The sequence below is a fragment of the Tursiops truncatus genome, chromosome 6, assembly GCF_011762595.2.
Source record: "Tursiops truncatus isolate mTurTru1 chromosome 6, mTurTru1.mat.Y, whole genome shotgun sequence".
Taxonomy (NCBI): Eukaryota; Metazoa; Chordata; class Mammalia; order Artiodactyla; family Delphinidae; genus Tursiops; species Tursiops truncatus.
The window spans coordinates 64,268,711-64,286,646 of NC_047039.1; the positions used below are offsets into that span (position 1 = coordinate 64,268,711).

At 41.6% G+C, this 17,936-nt stretch overlaps 1 protein-coding gene across 7 annotated transcripts in view; it reads right to left on the bottom strand.

Moving 5' to 3' along the window:
• KANK1 (KN motif and ankyrin repeat domains 1) overlaps positions 1-17,936 on the bottom strand; it is a 193,853-nt gene that overhangs the window by 54,948 nt on the left and 120,969 nt on the right. For all 7 annotated transcript variants that reach the window (XM_033858139.2, XM_073806181.1, XM_033858142.2 and 4 more), the window contains exon 3: positions 5,283-5,402. In XM_033858139.2, coding sequence (XP_033714030.1) covers positions 5,283-5,319 — 37 coding nt within the window. In that variant the 5' untranslated portion in view covers positions 5,320-5,402. The remainder of the gene's footprint in view (positions 1-5,282; positions 5,403-17,936) is intronic.

Here is a 17,936-nt window from a genome sequence, read left to right on the forward strand (position 1 = left end):
TCCGCAATGGGAGAGGCCACAACAGTGAGAGGCCCATGTACCACAAAAAAAAAAAAAAAAAAAGACAACCAAATGTTTAATGTAGTTCAATAAGTATATTAAATGAGTAAGTATGCATCTGTCTGGAAAAATTCACATGTATTTGGGCTGTGAAAGAGAACAGCAAGAGAGGGAAAAACTGTAATAAACTAGCAAAGGCAAGTATTCACAGAAATAAAAATGGTGATGGCAAGCATAAAAAGTCACTCCCTAATGCTCATCTATCCATTTCATTTAACTGTCAAAGGACAGTAATTCAATTCTTTCCCCAGCATCACAGCATCCGACAGAGCCTGGCACAATGGCACCTGAGCCAGTGTTTATTAGATCAGGAACTTATAACAGAGATAGCAAAACAAGAAGGATGGTGATTTCTCCTGATATCTGACCAGCACTTTACGTTGTATTTTTACGGTTATTGTTTTATTTTTTATTCACAACAATCCTGTGAAGAAGGTAGGACAGGTATTATTATCTTCATCTGACAAATAAGCCACTTGTTATTTGGCTTCTAAAGAGATTCTAGGCTCTAATTAAAGTTTCACAACATTAATTAGTGTTTACAGAGGCATCGATCAGTACACTCAGTTTACAACATGATGCAAAAACTTGGGGATAAGCACACTGTCCCTATCTCTAAATTCTTCAAAAATACAGCAATTTACCCAACCAATGACCCCCATTTACTTACTACTTGGCTATATAAAAAGAGAACAGTCAGCCATGAGCAATTTATGATGTCCATAAGTCATTACATTAACAAATGACATTAGGGTACTCTTAATAATACCATAATAAAATGTTTTAAATTAATGAAAACAAAACTGGACCAGTCAATAGAAGTAAGATAAAGGATCTGGTGAAAAAGAGATAAAACTATGACAAACAATTGATAATGAGGGGGCTGCCAGTAAGAAGGAAGATGCAATCTGGAAGGGGTTCACAGGTAAGGTTGCCAGGTTTAGCAAATAAAAATACAGGACACCCAGTTAAATCTGAATTTCAGATAAACAATGAATACTTTTATAGTATAAGAATGACCTCTATTTTATCTGGATACTCTGTCCACAAGGAGACTTCAACTTCCACTAGAATGTAAGATTCCTAAAAGCAGGGATTTTTGCCTGTTTTGTTCACTGTTCTATTCCCAGGGCCCAGAACGATGTTTGGCACGTTGTAGGTGCTCAGTAATATTTGCCATGTACTAGTTAAGTTTATGTCTTAAGCTGTGATGGTATGTACATGGGTGCTTGTTATATAAACTTTACGTATTTTGTATGTCTGAAACGTACTGTAATAAATTTACAAATTACAGCATTAACTAACTGCTCTTATAAGGGGGAGGGGGTGGGGGGAGGGATGGAGTGGGAGGTTGGGGTCAGCGGATGTAAGCTATTACATATAGAATGGATAAACAACAAGGTCCTACAGTATAGCACAGAGAACTATATTCAATATCTTGTGATAGGGACTTCCCTGGTGGCTCAGTGGGTAAGACTCCACGCTCCCAATGCAGGGGGCCCGGGTTCAACCCCGGTTCAACCCCATGATCCTGCATGCATGTTGCAACTAAGAGTCCACATGCAGCAATTAAGAGTCTGCATGCTGCAACTAAGGAGTCCGCACGCCGCAACTAAAGATCCCGCATGCCTCAACGAAGATCCTGCATGCTGCAACTAAGACCCGGCACAGCCAAAATAAATAAATAGATATTAAAAAAAAATCCTGTAATAAGCCATAATGGAAAAGAATATGAAAAAAGAATGTATATATAACTGAATCACTTTGCTATACAGCAGAAATTAACACAACACTGTAAATCAACTATATTTCAAAAAAAAAAAAAATCAGTACCTTTTACCCAATCTAACTGAAGGACTCAATGGGGAAGTCAGAGTATAAAAAGGACTTGGAATGGTCCCTTACACAGTTTAAACTCTAAACAGGGACGTGAACATGGGATGATCAGTCTTCAGGTGTGTTTTGCAGCCAAGGGCACAGTTTAACTAGGTGGTACTTTTCTCATCTGTCTTCTTTTGCATCTGCTTTATTCCTAAGACCGTGGAAAGTGTTTCTTTTGCCAGTGCTCTGACTGCACCGTCACACAGGATTTCTCCTCATAGTCTATGGAGCCCAAAGCAGTGATTTTTCAGGGGTAGGGGTAGGGAGGGAGACCCCTTTCGGGCATAACACATCTAGGGGAAGTACAGTTTAAAAAAGCATATTTAATATTATACTTTATTTTTGGAAAAATGAAAGAAAACCATATAATTTACTCCACATTTAAAACTTCCACTAAACTATCCAAATAATGTAACTTTTTCTCATGGGAAATATCAGTAACCAGCCTTCATTAGCTTCCATAAAGCTCTCTTTATCCCATCTTAATCTGGGTTTGTAAATGTTCTTATGTTAATTACATTTCAAAAAGTATATTTATAACTCACAAACACTTTTGCATTGTTTGAGTTTGGCTTTTTTTTTTTTTTTTAACAATGGGCAGGTATTTCTTTTGTAATACAAAGTGAGAAAAGAAAATGTAAAATAAAGATTTTTATAACTATTATCTCCACTATGTGAAATGCATAAAATTTAAAGAAGGAAATAATGCCATTTGCAGCAACATGGATGGACCTAGAGATTGTCATACTGAGTGAAGTCAGACAGAGAAAGACAAATATCATATGATATCGCTTATATGTGGAATCTAAAAATAATGGTACAAATGAACTTATTTATGAAACACAAATAGAGTCATGGATGTAAAAAAAAACAAACTTATGGTTACCGGGGGGAAGCGGGGGAGGGATAAACTGGTAGATTGGGATTGACATATACACACTACTGTATATTGATATAAAATAGGTAACTAATAAGGACCTATTGCAGAGCACAGGGAACTCTACTCTAACTCTGTAATGACCTATATGGGAAAAGAATCTAAAAAAAGAGTTGATATATGTGTATGTATAATTGATTCACTCTGCTGTGCAGCAGAAACTAACAACACTGTAAGTCAACTATACTCCAATAAAAATTTTTTAAATAAATAAATTAAATTAAGAAAAAAAATTTAAAGGCCATACGGAAAATGAGCAAAAAATTTATTTTAGGGTGGTGGTATTGCCAGTAATTCTTGCTTTATTTTTTTGGAAAACACTAAACTTGTGTATTATAAAATTTTCTCTAATGAGTTTCATATATATGTATGTGTATGTATATGTATACATAATGTATACATGTATATGTACCTGTGTATGTACATACATATATTTATACACATATATGCATATATAAAATTAAAGTAATTGTGTATGACTAAGCCTCTAATCAGATTTGCTTACAGGCTTACAGAGGTCATGGTGATTAAACAAAAACCTTCCCTTGCCTTGTCCAGGTACCTTTGTGCAATAACAATTCATACCCTGACACCCCAGAAGTCACAAATCAGAGAGCTTTTCTTCACTTTCAGACTCAGTCCCCAGACCTGTTAGGCAGGACACCAGGTGAGGAAGAAAGGTTATAACTGTATCATCAGACTTCAGGAACAAAGGAAAAGGGATACTCCAGGACAAGTCAAGTTGGAAAGGGAATTAGGGTCACTTGGGGTAAGTATCTAAAACCTTGAATATATTGATTCTGCCAGAGATACCAGAGCGTTCCGAGGCACCAACAGCTTCGAGCCCCCTTCCTCTGAGTGTGTGAGAAGAACTGAGGGCAGGAGAGGGAAGGGAGACCATAGCATCATGGGGGATTGAAACCCGCCCACAAGTCTCAAGAAATTTCACAATGTTTCAATCTCTTCCCTTATCAAATATTCGACTAGAGAAACAAGTAATAATCCTGACTTTCCTTTCTTCACTTAGGTAAGTTACTGAGCTTTTCTGTGCTATCATATAGGGATGACAGTGGTGGTGGTGATGATAACAGCATACTCTCCTAGGATTACTATGACTATTAAGTATGATAATGCAGGCAAAACATCTTGGGCACCATGGTAACACTAAGTGCTCATTAAATGTTAGGTATTGTCATTCATATTTTATTAATGACAGCAGTCCTGAGCAGAATCTATAATAGTCCTGAGAAGCTGAGCAGTAGAAAGGATAGGAAAAAGAATGAACAGAGTAAGATCAGTTGTTCCATAATGAACAATTGAGTTTATTTGGGTTTGGTTTGGGGCAAGCTAGAGCATCTTTCCAGAGGGGATACTTGCAGCTGGGATTGCTAAAACAGAAAGCCACACATGGGCTGGGTGGGCCCAATTCAGAGGTCTCCTCCTTCTGCTGTTGTTTTACAACTTACACGGCACTTGTGTGCACATTTCTGGTGCTCTCATTGGTTCTAACCCTGCAGGTGGGTATACTTACTGATGTCTTACACATGGAGAAATAGTCCTGCCCTGTAATTCATGGTTAATGCAGGAGATGGGTCTCCCGATTCCAATCCCACATTCTCTCCATTACCCAGTGCTCAGAGCCAGCAGAGCGAAGACCTTGGACTCAAGCGCTCCACAAGAATTCCCACATACACAGTTACCGCTCTCACATGTTCTGCTATTTGGCAGATAGCTCAAAAGAAGAATGAACACTTAGAGTACCATTTTGGACAGGTTGTCATCTCCTGTCATATATTGTCTCTTAGGAGGCTTTTCTCAGCATTTGTTCTATAAATTTCTCCAAAATCTTATATAAGCAATATTGGAATAGATATGCAAACTCTATAGGTCTCTAACATAACCAAAGCAATAATAAGAATACAAGTCTTTATGATTCATAATATATTTGGTTTGCTGCACATTCCCTCTGGGAAAGTTACTTTAAACAAACAAAAGCTGCTTGGGAGTGGATACTAGGAATTGGTTTTAAGCATTCAAACTCATTTCCTCTTTCATCGTTCAATCCCTCATAAAGAAGCGCAAGAGGAGTGTACATTATTCTTGCATCAGCATTCAGTATTTTACATTTATCTTTCAACACTCCAATAGAATTGACTTAGGTAATAATTTACCTAGCTGATTTCTGTACATAAAGACTCTAAAGATAAAAGCAAATTCTCTAAGAGATTAAACAAAACAACAACAAAAAACTTCAATGGACAGAAATTGTTTGAAATCCTAGTTATCTAGGCAACTTACTATTTACCCATTATTAAAAAAGAAATAAATTAGTTTGAGCAAAGACACACACTAATACACACACACACACACACACACACACACACACTCCAGAACATGGAGTTACCTGAGGCACAGCCGTAAACCTTTGTGGTGTGAGCCATGCTGGCTTGAATCCAAAGACAGATACAGAAAGGAGTGAGGAGTCATGCAAATTTTATGCATCAAGTTCCCAAATGCACTCAACCTGAAACAATAAAGAGAGCCCCATCAAAATGGGTCATTTAAAAATATGCACAACACTAAATCTTAGACTTCTGTTTACAAAGATGACTGCTAATGGAGAGAGCAAATTGGAAGCGGGGAGAGACAGCCTGTGGAACAAGGTGGTGACTGCCCCGGACCCGGCCACTGGGTGTTGAGAGTGACACACCCACAGATGCACCCGTGGACAGGTGCTGAGAGCAGGTCTCTAGACACAGTACTCTTATGGGAGATAAAATATGTTCTCCAGAAACGTGACTTTTTAAGGAAGGTGGCCTTCAAATACAAATATGTATCATTCTGTATCATTTCACAAACTATTTTTCATTTTGACACTTCTCCTCCTTTCCAAATGTTGGTTCAATAGTTTCATTTTCTCAATTGAACCAAAGCAGCTGTTGCACCAAATGCTCATTTTTTTAAAAGGTTAAACTTCGTGTGAACTCTTCCTTGATAGCTCAAGTTTTTCACTGACCTAGTCTTTTTAAAACATAAATCTGACCCAGGCAGTCCCTGTCTTAAAAAAAAAAAAAAAAATCTTCAAAATCTCCTATTTTCCTGTTGGATAAACTTCAAATGACACAGCACGACATGTGGTTTTGAAACATTTAGGGTTTGTTAGGCAACATATTTCTTATTTTATATCGATTCTCTGCTTAAAAGTTAACTGAGATTACAAGACATATTCCAATCACAAAATTTAGAACAAAACACACACAAAAAACCCCACTGCTCCAATCTTTGCTTCTTCAAAATGCCTTTTGAGAAATGTTGGCAAGGGCTTCCCTCGTGGCGCAGTAGTTAAGAATCCACCTGCCAATGCAGGGGACACGGGTTCGAGCCCTGGTCCGGGAAGATCCCACGTGCCGTGGAGCAATTAAGCCCGTGCACCACAACTACTGAGCCTGCGCTCTCTAGAGCCCGCAAGCTGCAACTACTGAAGCCCGTGCGCCTAAAGCCCGTGCTTCGCAACGAGAGAAGCCAGCGCAATGAGAAGCCGGGGCGCACCACAATGAAGAGCAGCCCCCGCTCGCCGCAACTAGAGAAAGCCCGCGCGAAGCCACGAAGACCCAACACAGCCAAAAATAAATAAATTAATTAATTTAAAAAAATGTTGGCAAGGAAAGCAAACAATGGTACAGACAGAAATATTCCATTTCCACTGTGTCCAAATTCTCACTCTAAACCAACAAAATCCGAAGAAATTGAGCTTAACGAATTCCAAGCTGAGAAATAAAGTGTCAATTTAGAAACCCACATGAGCTTCTCAAAACAGAATGCTAAAATAAATAACATATCCATTTATCCTGGATTCTAATGCAGCCATTGATGTCATTTAAGAGCTTTTAATGATTAAAAAAAACTATTCTGTCATAACCTATTTTGTTAAAAATACATATGTACATATTTACACATCTATTTAAAATAATTAGAAGTAAATACGCCAAAATGTTCATTGTGGTTGCCCTTCAGTGATGCAATTATGGATGATTTTAGCTCCTTCATTACTTTTGTAATAACAATTATTTAAAAAAGAAACATTAGATACTTCCTGTCAACTTGGTTTTATCTGCTTTAAAATGCACTGAAGAAAGAAAAAAGTATTTTAAAACACTATGCAAAAGAAAACTATCAGGCCACAGTCATGGAGATCATAAGAGATTAGAAATATAAACAAATAGGAAGGAAGAGGAACCAGCTGATTGCTTTGATCACACAGGGTGAGAATTTCTTGCTGCTTAGCTAGGGAAATTTTCTTCACTGTTTGAATGGGTTTGCACTATGGTTCAAGGCTGACTACTGAAAGCAGCTCAGTGCAAACTCTAAAGGACCGGTTTCTACAGGCTGCTTCTGACAGCTGTGCTCCTTGCATGGCTTTTCCAGCTACGGTGACTACTGCTCAGCTTACCCACAGAGACCTGATTCTCAGCCTCCCACTGAAGGCCTCCCAGCTCCCTGATGGTCCCCAGTTTCTGTCTGGCAGCCCACCAGGAGGGCAGGATGACTCTAATCTCTCTATGTGGCAATCACCTGACATTCTGTTGGAAACAGGCACTGGTTCAGGTCCATGGCATTGAACTTGGAGAGTCAGAGCTAGCTGAATCAAAAGGCAGACTTTAGAGATAGAGTGAGCATTATGTCTGACAAATGTAGCTTTGTTAAGAAAAAAAGGTGGGGACTGGGTAAACTGAAGAAGGATGAGTGAGTTGATGAGGGGGCAAAAGAAAGAAGTCCAGCTTCTGGAATTATTCAACTAATTATACTTCTAAAAGCAACAACAACAAAACCTAAGCAAAACTGCTTACTGGCCTCAATCTAGCCCTATGTGTTTGTATTCTTGCTTCATAATGGCTTGTAAATACCACCATTTAAATTCTTGAGGGCAAACAGAAGGCCAGAAGAAACAAGCTGCCTGTGTTATAGGTGAATGAAGTATGTGTCAAGGTATTTGGATGGAGATGTGCCCGGAATCTTCCTAGTCAAGCTTCATAAACTTTGGTCCAAGGTTTTCTCCTGTTATTGAACCTCTTTCAACCTGGCAGAAGATTTTTACCTCAGATTGAATTTGGTCTCTCCCACCCTCCCCCAAACTGAACAATAAAATCAAAATGAGGAGGAAGCCTAAAATTAGGAATCACAGGCATATCACTGGTAAAATAACAAAATATGCCTGTCACTGGGTGTGGATCCCGGCAGTGTCTGTGCAGAAACAACAGTTTTATATTGTGTATTGATTTTTCCCAGTTATTGTTCATGCCTGACAGGTGGCCTCAGATTGTGAGGACTCAGTCTTCTTAATGATATGCAGATTCTTATGTCAGTGAATTGTATAAACCAGAAAAGATTTGGCCGTGATCCATTCTGTTACAGATCAATAAACTGTTTCTTTTCACTGTCAGAGAAGACTGCAAACCAGTAAATCTTAAGTGGTACAACAGTGGCTTGGTTTTGCTCACTAAGAAAAAGTGCCTCAAAAAGATTTAGGAAAATACACCAACAGAGAAAATAAACAATTTGTCTTCTTGTCTGTTTATTTTAAGAGACTGATCTGCATTGAAGAACATTTTAGCAGCTCTCCAAGTATGGTACAGAGAATAACGCAGACATTGCACGAATTAACCCCATAGATACATTAGCTTAATATGAAACAGATATGAAAAAGAGCGCACTAGACCTTTTCTAAGAACACATGAATGAAAACAAATAAATGAAACAGAAATTTGATGTGCACTCTAGGCCAGCACTGCCAACCGATCAAATGGCATTGCCTTGGTTAGAACCAAGATAATGATGATGATGGCCACAACACTGATGACAATGCTGATGACAGCCAGTGTTTATCAACCTCTTACCGCTATGTTATCGAAATCTAAAACATCATCTACTCCAAGCTGCACCATTATTTTAAGTACCTTTGATTTTTAAAAAGATATTGCTAATTAAATGGTAATAAAGTGCTTCTTAAAATTACATTAATTGTAAGACATACCCTCATTTCACAAGTGTTAAAATGTGAAAAATGTGCATCTTGGAATTGGCAAAATGATGTTACCTTTAAAAGCACTTTCAAAAGCGCTTTAACAGTTATTACCTTAATTAAACCTCACAACAACCCTATGAAGTACAAAAATCCTCTCTTCCCATTTTACAGATAGGAAGCTGAGGCACTGGGAGGTTTAAAATGTGCCGAAGTCACACAGCTGGTGAGTGAAAGAGCTACAATTAAAGCTAAGCAATTCGGCCCTACAGCTCATGCTCCAGCCCCTGTTATTAGTGATTCAGAGTGAGGGCACTATTTCTTTAACAAATAGCAACGTATATGCGCATAGTAAGGTCCCTTTCAAGGAGTCACCTAAGGGATGTATATGCCCTATTGCAAGGATGCTCTGTTCAAATCCCTTTTAGGTAGAAAGTTATGTTTCAAAGTTTTATGTAATATTGGTTTTAAAGCAATTGTATTTCCAGCTTTACTCTTTGAGATTACATGTTTAAGAGCTTGAGGAGCTACTTATATGACACACAGGGTATATCTCAGCACTTATTGGTCATACTCTCTTCCAGACTTCACATGATATTAATCAGCCTGGTTATCAATCTTGTTCCTTAGACTTTGCCATGAATGTCATTTGACTCTTTCAAAAAATTAAGTATACTTAAAAATTTTTCCGCCACTGAGGACAGGTGAGAGATTCTCAGTGGCACTGCAGGAGTTTAAAAAATGGACAGGATCAGTGCAGCATAACTGGAATAAGAACGTTGCTGCTCAAAATGACAACTATGAAAGGGGAAACAACCATTTTGATGTGTAAGTTCTAGAATGTCTTTTATAGCATATAGTATTTTTCCTAAATTAAAGAAGCAATATAGGGTTTCCCTGGTGGCACAGCGGTTGAGAGTCTGCCTGCTGATGCAGGGGACACGGGTTCATGCCCCGGTCTGGGAAGATCCCACATTCCGTGGAGCGGCTAGGCCTGTGAGCCATAGCCGCCTGTGCTCCGCAACGGGAGAGGCCACAACAGTGAGAGGCCCGCGTACCGCAAAAAAAAAAAAAAAAAAAAAAAAGAAGCAATATAAAGAATTTGACAAAATCTAGGCTTCCCTGGTGGCCCAGTGGTTAAGAATCTGCCTGCCAATGCAGGGGACACAGGTTCGAGCCCTGGTCCAGGAAGATCCCACATGCTGCGGAGCAACTAAGCCCGTGCGCCACAACTGCTGAGCCTGTGCTCTAGAGCTCGTGAGCCACAACTACTGAGCCCACGTGCCTAGAGTCCATGCTCTGAAACAAGAGAAGCCACCGCAATGAGAAGCCCGTACACTGCAACTAAAGTAGCTCCCGCTCGCCATAACTAGAGAAAGTCTGCGTGCAGCAACGAAGACCCAACGCAGCCAAAAATAAATAAATAAAATTAATTAATTAAAAAAAGAATTTGACAAAATACGGAAAAGACAAAACATGCAAAAAATAATCATTTACTATCTCACAATCCTAATGTTCCATTGTTACCACCTGAGGCTATTTCTTTTGAATATATTGACTATATGTATATTTTAATTACCTTAACATGTTTTAAAGACTACATCATCCTAGAATTTGTACAAGCCACTATTTTGTTTCCATTTAGAGAAACAAGATAAACTAAATTATTATGCCATTCCCAGAAGCTCACACACTAGTGCTGGAAGCAGAAAGAGACACAATTAAAGGAGAAAGCACTGAAACAGCAGTGTATACACAGTTCAACTCCAATCCATAGTAAGGTGGTCTTACTTTGCCCAAAAAGGGTGGGAGTAGCTGAAAAATGTATTCAGAAGAAATCACTTGGCCTAAGTCTTAAAGGATGAATGCGTGTTTTTTAGGGCAAGAAATGTGGAAGGGCATTCTAGGCAGAAGGAACAGCACATGCAAAGGCAGGAGACGAGAAAGTGGAGGTCTCAAAGTGTGGTTCCCAGACCAGCATCATCATCATGATCTTCTGGGAACTTCTTCGAAATGCAAATTCTCAGGCTGCCCCAGACCTATTGAAACTTTGGGGGTGGACCCCAGTAGTTTGTATGTTAACAAGTCCTCCAGCTGAGTCCAGTGTAGGCCAAAGGTTCTCAAAATCACTGACTTAAAAGATGGGTTAATTGGGGAAAAAGTATGTCCTAAGGCTCCAAGAGCCAGGAATGCCCTCTGATTTTAAGAAAATGATACCCAGGGACTTCCCTGGTGGTGCAGTGGTTGGGAATCCGCCTGCCAATGCAGGGGACACGGGTTTGAGCCCTGGTCCAGGAAGATCCCACATGCCGCGGAGCAACTAAGCCCGTGCACCACAACTACTGAGCCTGCGCTCTAGAGCCCGGGAGCCACAACTACTGAGCCCACATGCCACAACTACTGAAGTCCACGTGCCTAGAGCCCACGCTCCACAACAAGAGAAGCCACTGCAATAAGAAGCCCATGCACCGCAATGAAGAGTAGCCCCTGCCTGCCTCAACTAGAGAAACGCTGTGCGCAGCAATAAAGACCCAGTGCAGCCAAAAATAAATAAATAAATAACAATAATTTTTTTAAAAAGAAAAGAAAATGATACCCAGTGATTTAGAAAACATCCCCCAGAATGCCTGACCTTTCTCCATTCACTTACTCAAAAAATACTGATTGGGCATTCAGCATATAAGAGGCACACTACTGGGCACTAAAATGGTAAACAAAATAGACTCAGTTCCTGACTTTTGGGGGCTTTTAGGCAGGAATTACACACATACCAGCAAATTTTTAACAAATTATGCGAAATGTATAATACAGGTGTAGAGTGAGACTAATAGAGGCTGAACTTCTTAGGATTAAAGTTGAGAGTATGGAGATGGATGAAAATGGGTGTTCCTTAGAGGCTTCTCTAGGGAAATGACACTGTAGGTGAAACCTGAGGGATGGGTAGGAGTTAGCTGGGGGGTGTATGAAAGATAAGAATGGTCCAGAGAACAGAATGGAGCCCATAAACAGATTGACACAATGCTCTCACCTGCTTTTCCCCAGTGGTATATGAAACTCAATAAACTCAATAAAGGAAGGAAGTCTTTTAAAAAAATGGTGCTAGAGCAATTTGCTATGTTTAGGCAAAATAACAAAGCTTCATCTTACTCTTTCGCCGTATACAAAAACTAATTCAAAGTGAATCATAGTTTTGAGTGTAAAACCAAAACAACTATAAAGCTTTCAGAAGAAAATGTAGAAGACCCTTGCAAACCCTTGCAGACCTAGGGTTTGGAGAAGAGTTCTAGATGTGACACCAAAAGTTGATAAAGTGGACTTCATCAAAACTAAAAGGTTTTTTTCTGTAAAAGAATGGCCCAAAGGCTCTGGGGCAGGGAAAGTTTTATCAGCTGAGCAACTGAGTTTATTCAGAGATCAAGAGAGCAGACTGGGCTGAGAGGAGAGGTGAGCAGAGGCTAGATTATGAGATTTGCCGGACCTTGCTGGCCATGGTAAGGAAAATGAGTTTTATTCTAACTGCAAAGTAAAGTCATTGAAGGTTTTAAAGCCAATGAATAACATAATATAAATGATCTTATTTTCAAGCAGTTTGCTTATTAGGCTTTCTTTAGGGAGAGGTAGGTCAGGGCTTCTTTAGTTATATTATCATGGTGAAAGGACACTGGATCTTGCAGGAATGGTTTATTCAGACCAGTCCTTTAATTTGACTTTCCACAAACATTTTATTTTCTACTCTTTAGAGCAGAAAGGCTCAGTCATGCTAAACAGGAACTTCCCAGATGTTCTTGAGTTTTCCCCAGAAGATACAAGTTCTTACTTAGGAGAAACTAAAGAGTTGGTCAAGTGCCTAGATCACAAGGTACTTTATAATTTGCTGCCTGACAAAAGTTCCCAGAATGTTAAACTGTGTTATCAATACAGCATATGCACTTCAACTGAAAATGGTTACAGGAAAAGCTGGAACCAGAAACCGAATCCAGCGATTTAAAAAGAACTAGCGGGCTTCCCTGGTGGCGCAGTGGTTGAGAGTCCGCCTGCCGATGCAGGGGACACGGGTTCGTGCCCTGGTCCGGGAAGATCCCACATGCCGCGGAGCGGCTGGGCCTGTGAGCCATGGCCGGTGAGCCTGCGCTCCTCAACGGGAGAGGCCACAGCAGTGAGAGGCCCGCGTACCGCAAAAAAAAAAAAAGAAAGAAAGAAAGAACGAACTAGCATCTCCTGTGCCCCAGCCACAGTCAAGTTCAAGTTGCCCTTAACATGCGATACAAGCTATTCCAGTGTCTTGAATGCTGCCTTCCTTCAGCTGAAATAAATCTGATTTATGCTTTTATACTTTTAATAAAGACTCAGAACATTCTCTGCTATTTTGTTGTCTCGGGCTTTCCAGCTGGGACAAGCATACTGCTTTCATGACTGTGCAAAAATCCAGCTCATGTTCGTCTACACATGCGAGGCGGCAAACACTAGGGCGCAGGGTGGAGGAGTTGTTATCTGCTATGTAGATTTCATTTAAAAATGGGAAATGACTGAGAACACTTGTTTCCTGCTTGTGCCATATTCCACTGAGGGATGCTCTGGATAATAGCAGTATGGCGCCAGCCTGACCAGTGACAGGCCACGCCCAGGAGAGAGATCTTTGTCCTCTTGTCCGCGGACCCCTGGGGTCATTCCCACCAATTTCAAATGGGCAGAGGCCACAGATGCATCCTCTGAGGGCCAAATCAAAAGCCATCAATCAATCACCCAACACTTCTGCCATGTCCAGCTGGGAAATGCAACAGGCCAAGGGAAGCCTCCTCCACAGGTAGGATTTAACTTCCTTCTTCCTCACCTGAGGTCTGCCTCTTCCTTGCCCCGCTTCTCTGTTCCCCCTTCTAAAAGGCTCTGACAGCTACGTCTCAACTCCACCATGCTAGGAAAAGTGCCAGAGCATGGAACCTGCCAGAGAAAAGGCTTCACCCCTCACCCAGGGGCAGAAAGGTTGGGCTCAAGCCAGAAACATAGTCTGAAGCCATGTCCCAAGGAGACTCACAGAGTCTGCAATCTGGCAGTGCTGTGGAGCCAAATGCAATCAGCTCCTGAGATGAGGGCCTTGGGGCATTAATGAACATTTAGCCTCCTGGGTGATAACACCTAACGGGCAGGGTCCGAGGCAATGAGGACGCTACAGAGCAAGATCCCCAAACTCGGAAAGACCATGAACAGTGAGATCCAGACAGAGGGGGATCAAAGGCCTGTTAGTACATTTCTATCACATTGAAGCAACGTTAATTCACAAATGTTTGTTTGAAACTACAGGTGGGGGTAAAGAGAAGCAAAAACAAAAATTTCTAGCCATCAAGGGAAGAGGAATGTTCATTAATGGCAAAATAGCTATTATTTCTCATTTCAAATGTCTGACAGCTGTGCTTTTATTTGTTCTACACTGTTCTTTTAAAAAATTAAGTTTGGGGCTTCCCTGGTGGCGCAGTGGTTGAGAGTCCGCCTGCCAATGCAGGGGACACGGGTTCGTGCCCCGGTCCGGGAGGATCCCACATGCCGCGGAGCGGCTGGACCCGTGAGCCATGGCCGCTGAGCCTGCGCGTCCGGAGCCTGTGCTCCACAACGGGAGAGGCCACGACAGTGAGAGGCCCGCATACCGCCAAAAAAATAAATAAATAAGTAAGTCTGGGTTGACAGGCATTTACATGTGTTGGTTAACACCTTCTAAGCCCCTCGCTACTCCAAGCATGGTACCCTGTAAACAGCAGCAGCATCTGTGTGACTTGTTAAAAAAAAGTAGAATCTTGGGCCCCACTATAGACTACTGAATCAGAACGTGCATCCTAACAAGAAGCCCAGGTGGTTCGTACACACACTGAAGTGGGAGAGGCACTGGCTTAGCCCTAGTTTCCCCATCAGGGCTTATGCTTCTTAACAGGTTATCTTCTATCCTGAGGGACCCATAGCAGCGGTTCACAACCTTGGCCGATCATTGGAATTACTGTCCAGGTCCAACCACAGACCAATTAAATTACTCTCTGGGGTTGGGGCCAAGGCAGAAGTTTTTTGTTTTTTGTTTTTGTTTTTTTTTTGCGGTACGCGGGCCTCTCACTGTCGTGGTCTCTCCCATTGAGGAGCACAGGCTCCGGACGCGCAGGCTCAGAGGCCATGGCTCACGGGCCCTGCCGCTCCGCGGCATGTGGGATCTTCCCGGACCGGGGCACGAACCCGTGTCCCCTGCATCGGCAGGCGGACTCTCAACCACTGCGCCACCAGGGAAGCCCCAGAAGTATTTTTTAAGACTCCCTTAGGAGATGCCAATGTGCTATGCTTGAGTCATTGGCCGATTCCAGTGATTCTCAAAGTGTGGTCCTGGTCCAGCTGCACTACCAGGGAACTCGACAGAAATGCACATTTCTTTCTTCCTTCCCTCCTTCCCCTTTTCCCTCCTTCCAGCCTTCTCCGTCTCTGTCTCTGTCTCTGTCTCTGTCTCTCTCACTCTCTCTCTCTCTCTCTCTCACACACACACACACACACAGACTGGGACTATCTTTACAAAAAGAGAACTCAGTAAAACCTCAGGAAGTTCTCAGAAGGCAGGTATTCTGGTGTCTCCTTTACACAATTTATTTAGCACCTGAAATAAAAACATGTATGCTTTGTAAAGATGGCATAAAATTCATTTTAAAATGAGGATGAAGCCAGGTAGATACATGTCTAGGGGCTAAGTGGGTCATAGGGTCAAAGCATGTAATGGATGAGAAAACTGTGGCTCAGAGAAGTAGGTAAATTCTTCTGTCCCATGGTGATTTGCAGGGTTTACCTGATAGCAACATTATTTCCCGAAATCTGATAATGCAGCATCCCAAGACTTTCCCCACAGATTCTGACTCAATGAGTCTGGCACGGAGTTGAAAATTTGTATTTTTCACACAGATCCCCACGTGATTCTTGTTATCAGAAAAGTTTAGAAAACACGTTGCTTTATAGGCCTTCTACTCCCTAAGTCACTGTTTCTCAAAGTGTGGCCCTGGACCAGTCGTGCCAGCATCACCTGGAGACTAGAAACGCATATCCTTGGGCCCCACCCTGGACCACTGAATCAGAAACTCTTCAGGTGGGCCCAGTGGTCAGCGTGTTCACAAGTCCTCCAGCTGATTTGAAAACTATGGCACTAGGCTATTTTCAAAACTCTTACATATTGTAAGTGGAAACTACCTGCTCTTATTCAAACACCTAGTTTTCGGTGAGAAGTACAAAGGAATTCTGGCCTCATCTTGGGCCTTGCCTGTGTCTTTCTTATGGAGGGGACTGTCCTCTTCCAAAGAACAGCATGAAAGAATATATTGAAGACAGCCTTTGGGTGTAATCATAAATTATTCACGTGGACAGCAACACAGTGGAGTGCACTGCCGAAATGAAAGCCATTGTGCTACTGTGGTAGGATTTTTTTAAAATATCCTAACATTTTACTTTAATTGGAAAGACAATCCAACAGCAACAGGAAACAAAGAAAACAAGTGGCTAATGTGGTGAGATATTTAGGTCTTTCTAGTTCCCAGCCTTTCTTTCTCTCTTCCCATACTATTGTTCTGTCAAGAAACATGTTTACCACAAAGGTTTGAAAACCAGTTCACAGTTTCATTACGTCCAAATGCAAGAGAACTACTTGCAAACTTAGGGAACACAAGACAAAGAATATTTACAACAGAGTGACAGGTCTCAGAGGGTTCTTGAAACCCCCAAAACCAAATGCAAAGTTCTGTGGTTTCTAGCAAACCCACATTGTTCAAGGGAGAGGTTTTGCTGCTTCATGAATTATCCCAAAGAGGCCGGGACCCAAGGTAAGTCAGGAACCTCTGAATTTCCACATATTTCACAGGACACAGATTTGGACGAAAGGGCTAACAATTTAATGTTCTAAGTTACGAGAGGAAATCCATTCCCTTACCTGGAAACCTCTTTCTTTCTGGCCTTTAAAGCTGCTTGTGAGAACTGGGGGGCTCATCCACAACAGCAGAACTCGGGGTGAAGCAAACTAGCAGCCCAAGACCAGGAACCTGGAAACCACATTTTCATTTCAACTTGACCTGGAACTACCTCCGGGGCTCTGGGAAAGTTACTTAAACGGGGCTTCCCATTCTTCGCAGCTGGTCTAGCTCAGCCCTAATGACACTTCCAGGCCTGACAAATATTCAGTAATTCTGTTCATCTAAATCCTGGGCCTAACAGGTACACACGGCTCCCTGGGGCTGCTACTGCCAAATAAAGTCAGGCCGTAGGGAACCTTGTGTATAGGTCAGCAGGACAGGGGTCGTGCCCCACAGGCCCCCACTGTCTCTGAAGCTCCTCCTGGCACAGCAATGACCAGTCAGAGAATTCCCACCAGTCAACATAAAAGGGATGCTGAAACAGCAGGGCTCCTGTTTCTTCTCCAACTCAGCTCCCAGGGTGACTGCTTTTTTTCTGAACCTTCCAAATTATCTTTCCCCCCCTTCAATGTACTAGTATGAAATTTTCAACGAAATTGACATGTACACACGCTATATTTAAAATGGATAACCAACAAGGACCTACTGCATAGCACAGGGAACTCTGCTCAAGATTATGTAACAACCTAAATGGGAGAAGAATTTGAAAAAGAATAGATACATATATACGTATAACTGAATCACTTTGTTGTACACCTGAAACTAACACAACACTGTTAATCAACTATACTCCAATATAAAATAAAAAGTTAAAAAAAATAAATTTTTAAGAGAGAAAGTGAAAAATCAGCTATAATTCCACTACTATCAACATTTTGCTATGTAGCTTCCCAATTCTTCCCTGGGCTTATATACACATGTGTATAAGTATATATTTTTCTGCAGCGCCGGTACACGGGCCTCTCACTGTTGTGGCCTCTCCCGTTGCGGAGCACAGGCTCCGGATGTGCAGGCTCAGCGGCCATGGCTCACGGGCCCAGCCGCTCCGCGGCACGTGGGATCTTCCCGGACCGGGGCACGAACCCGTGTCCCCTGCATCGGCAGGCGGACTCTCAACCACTGCGCC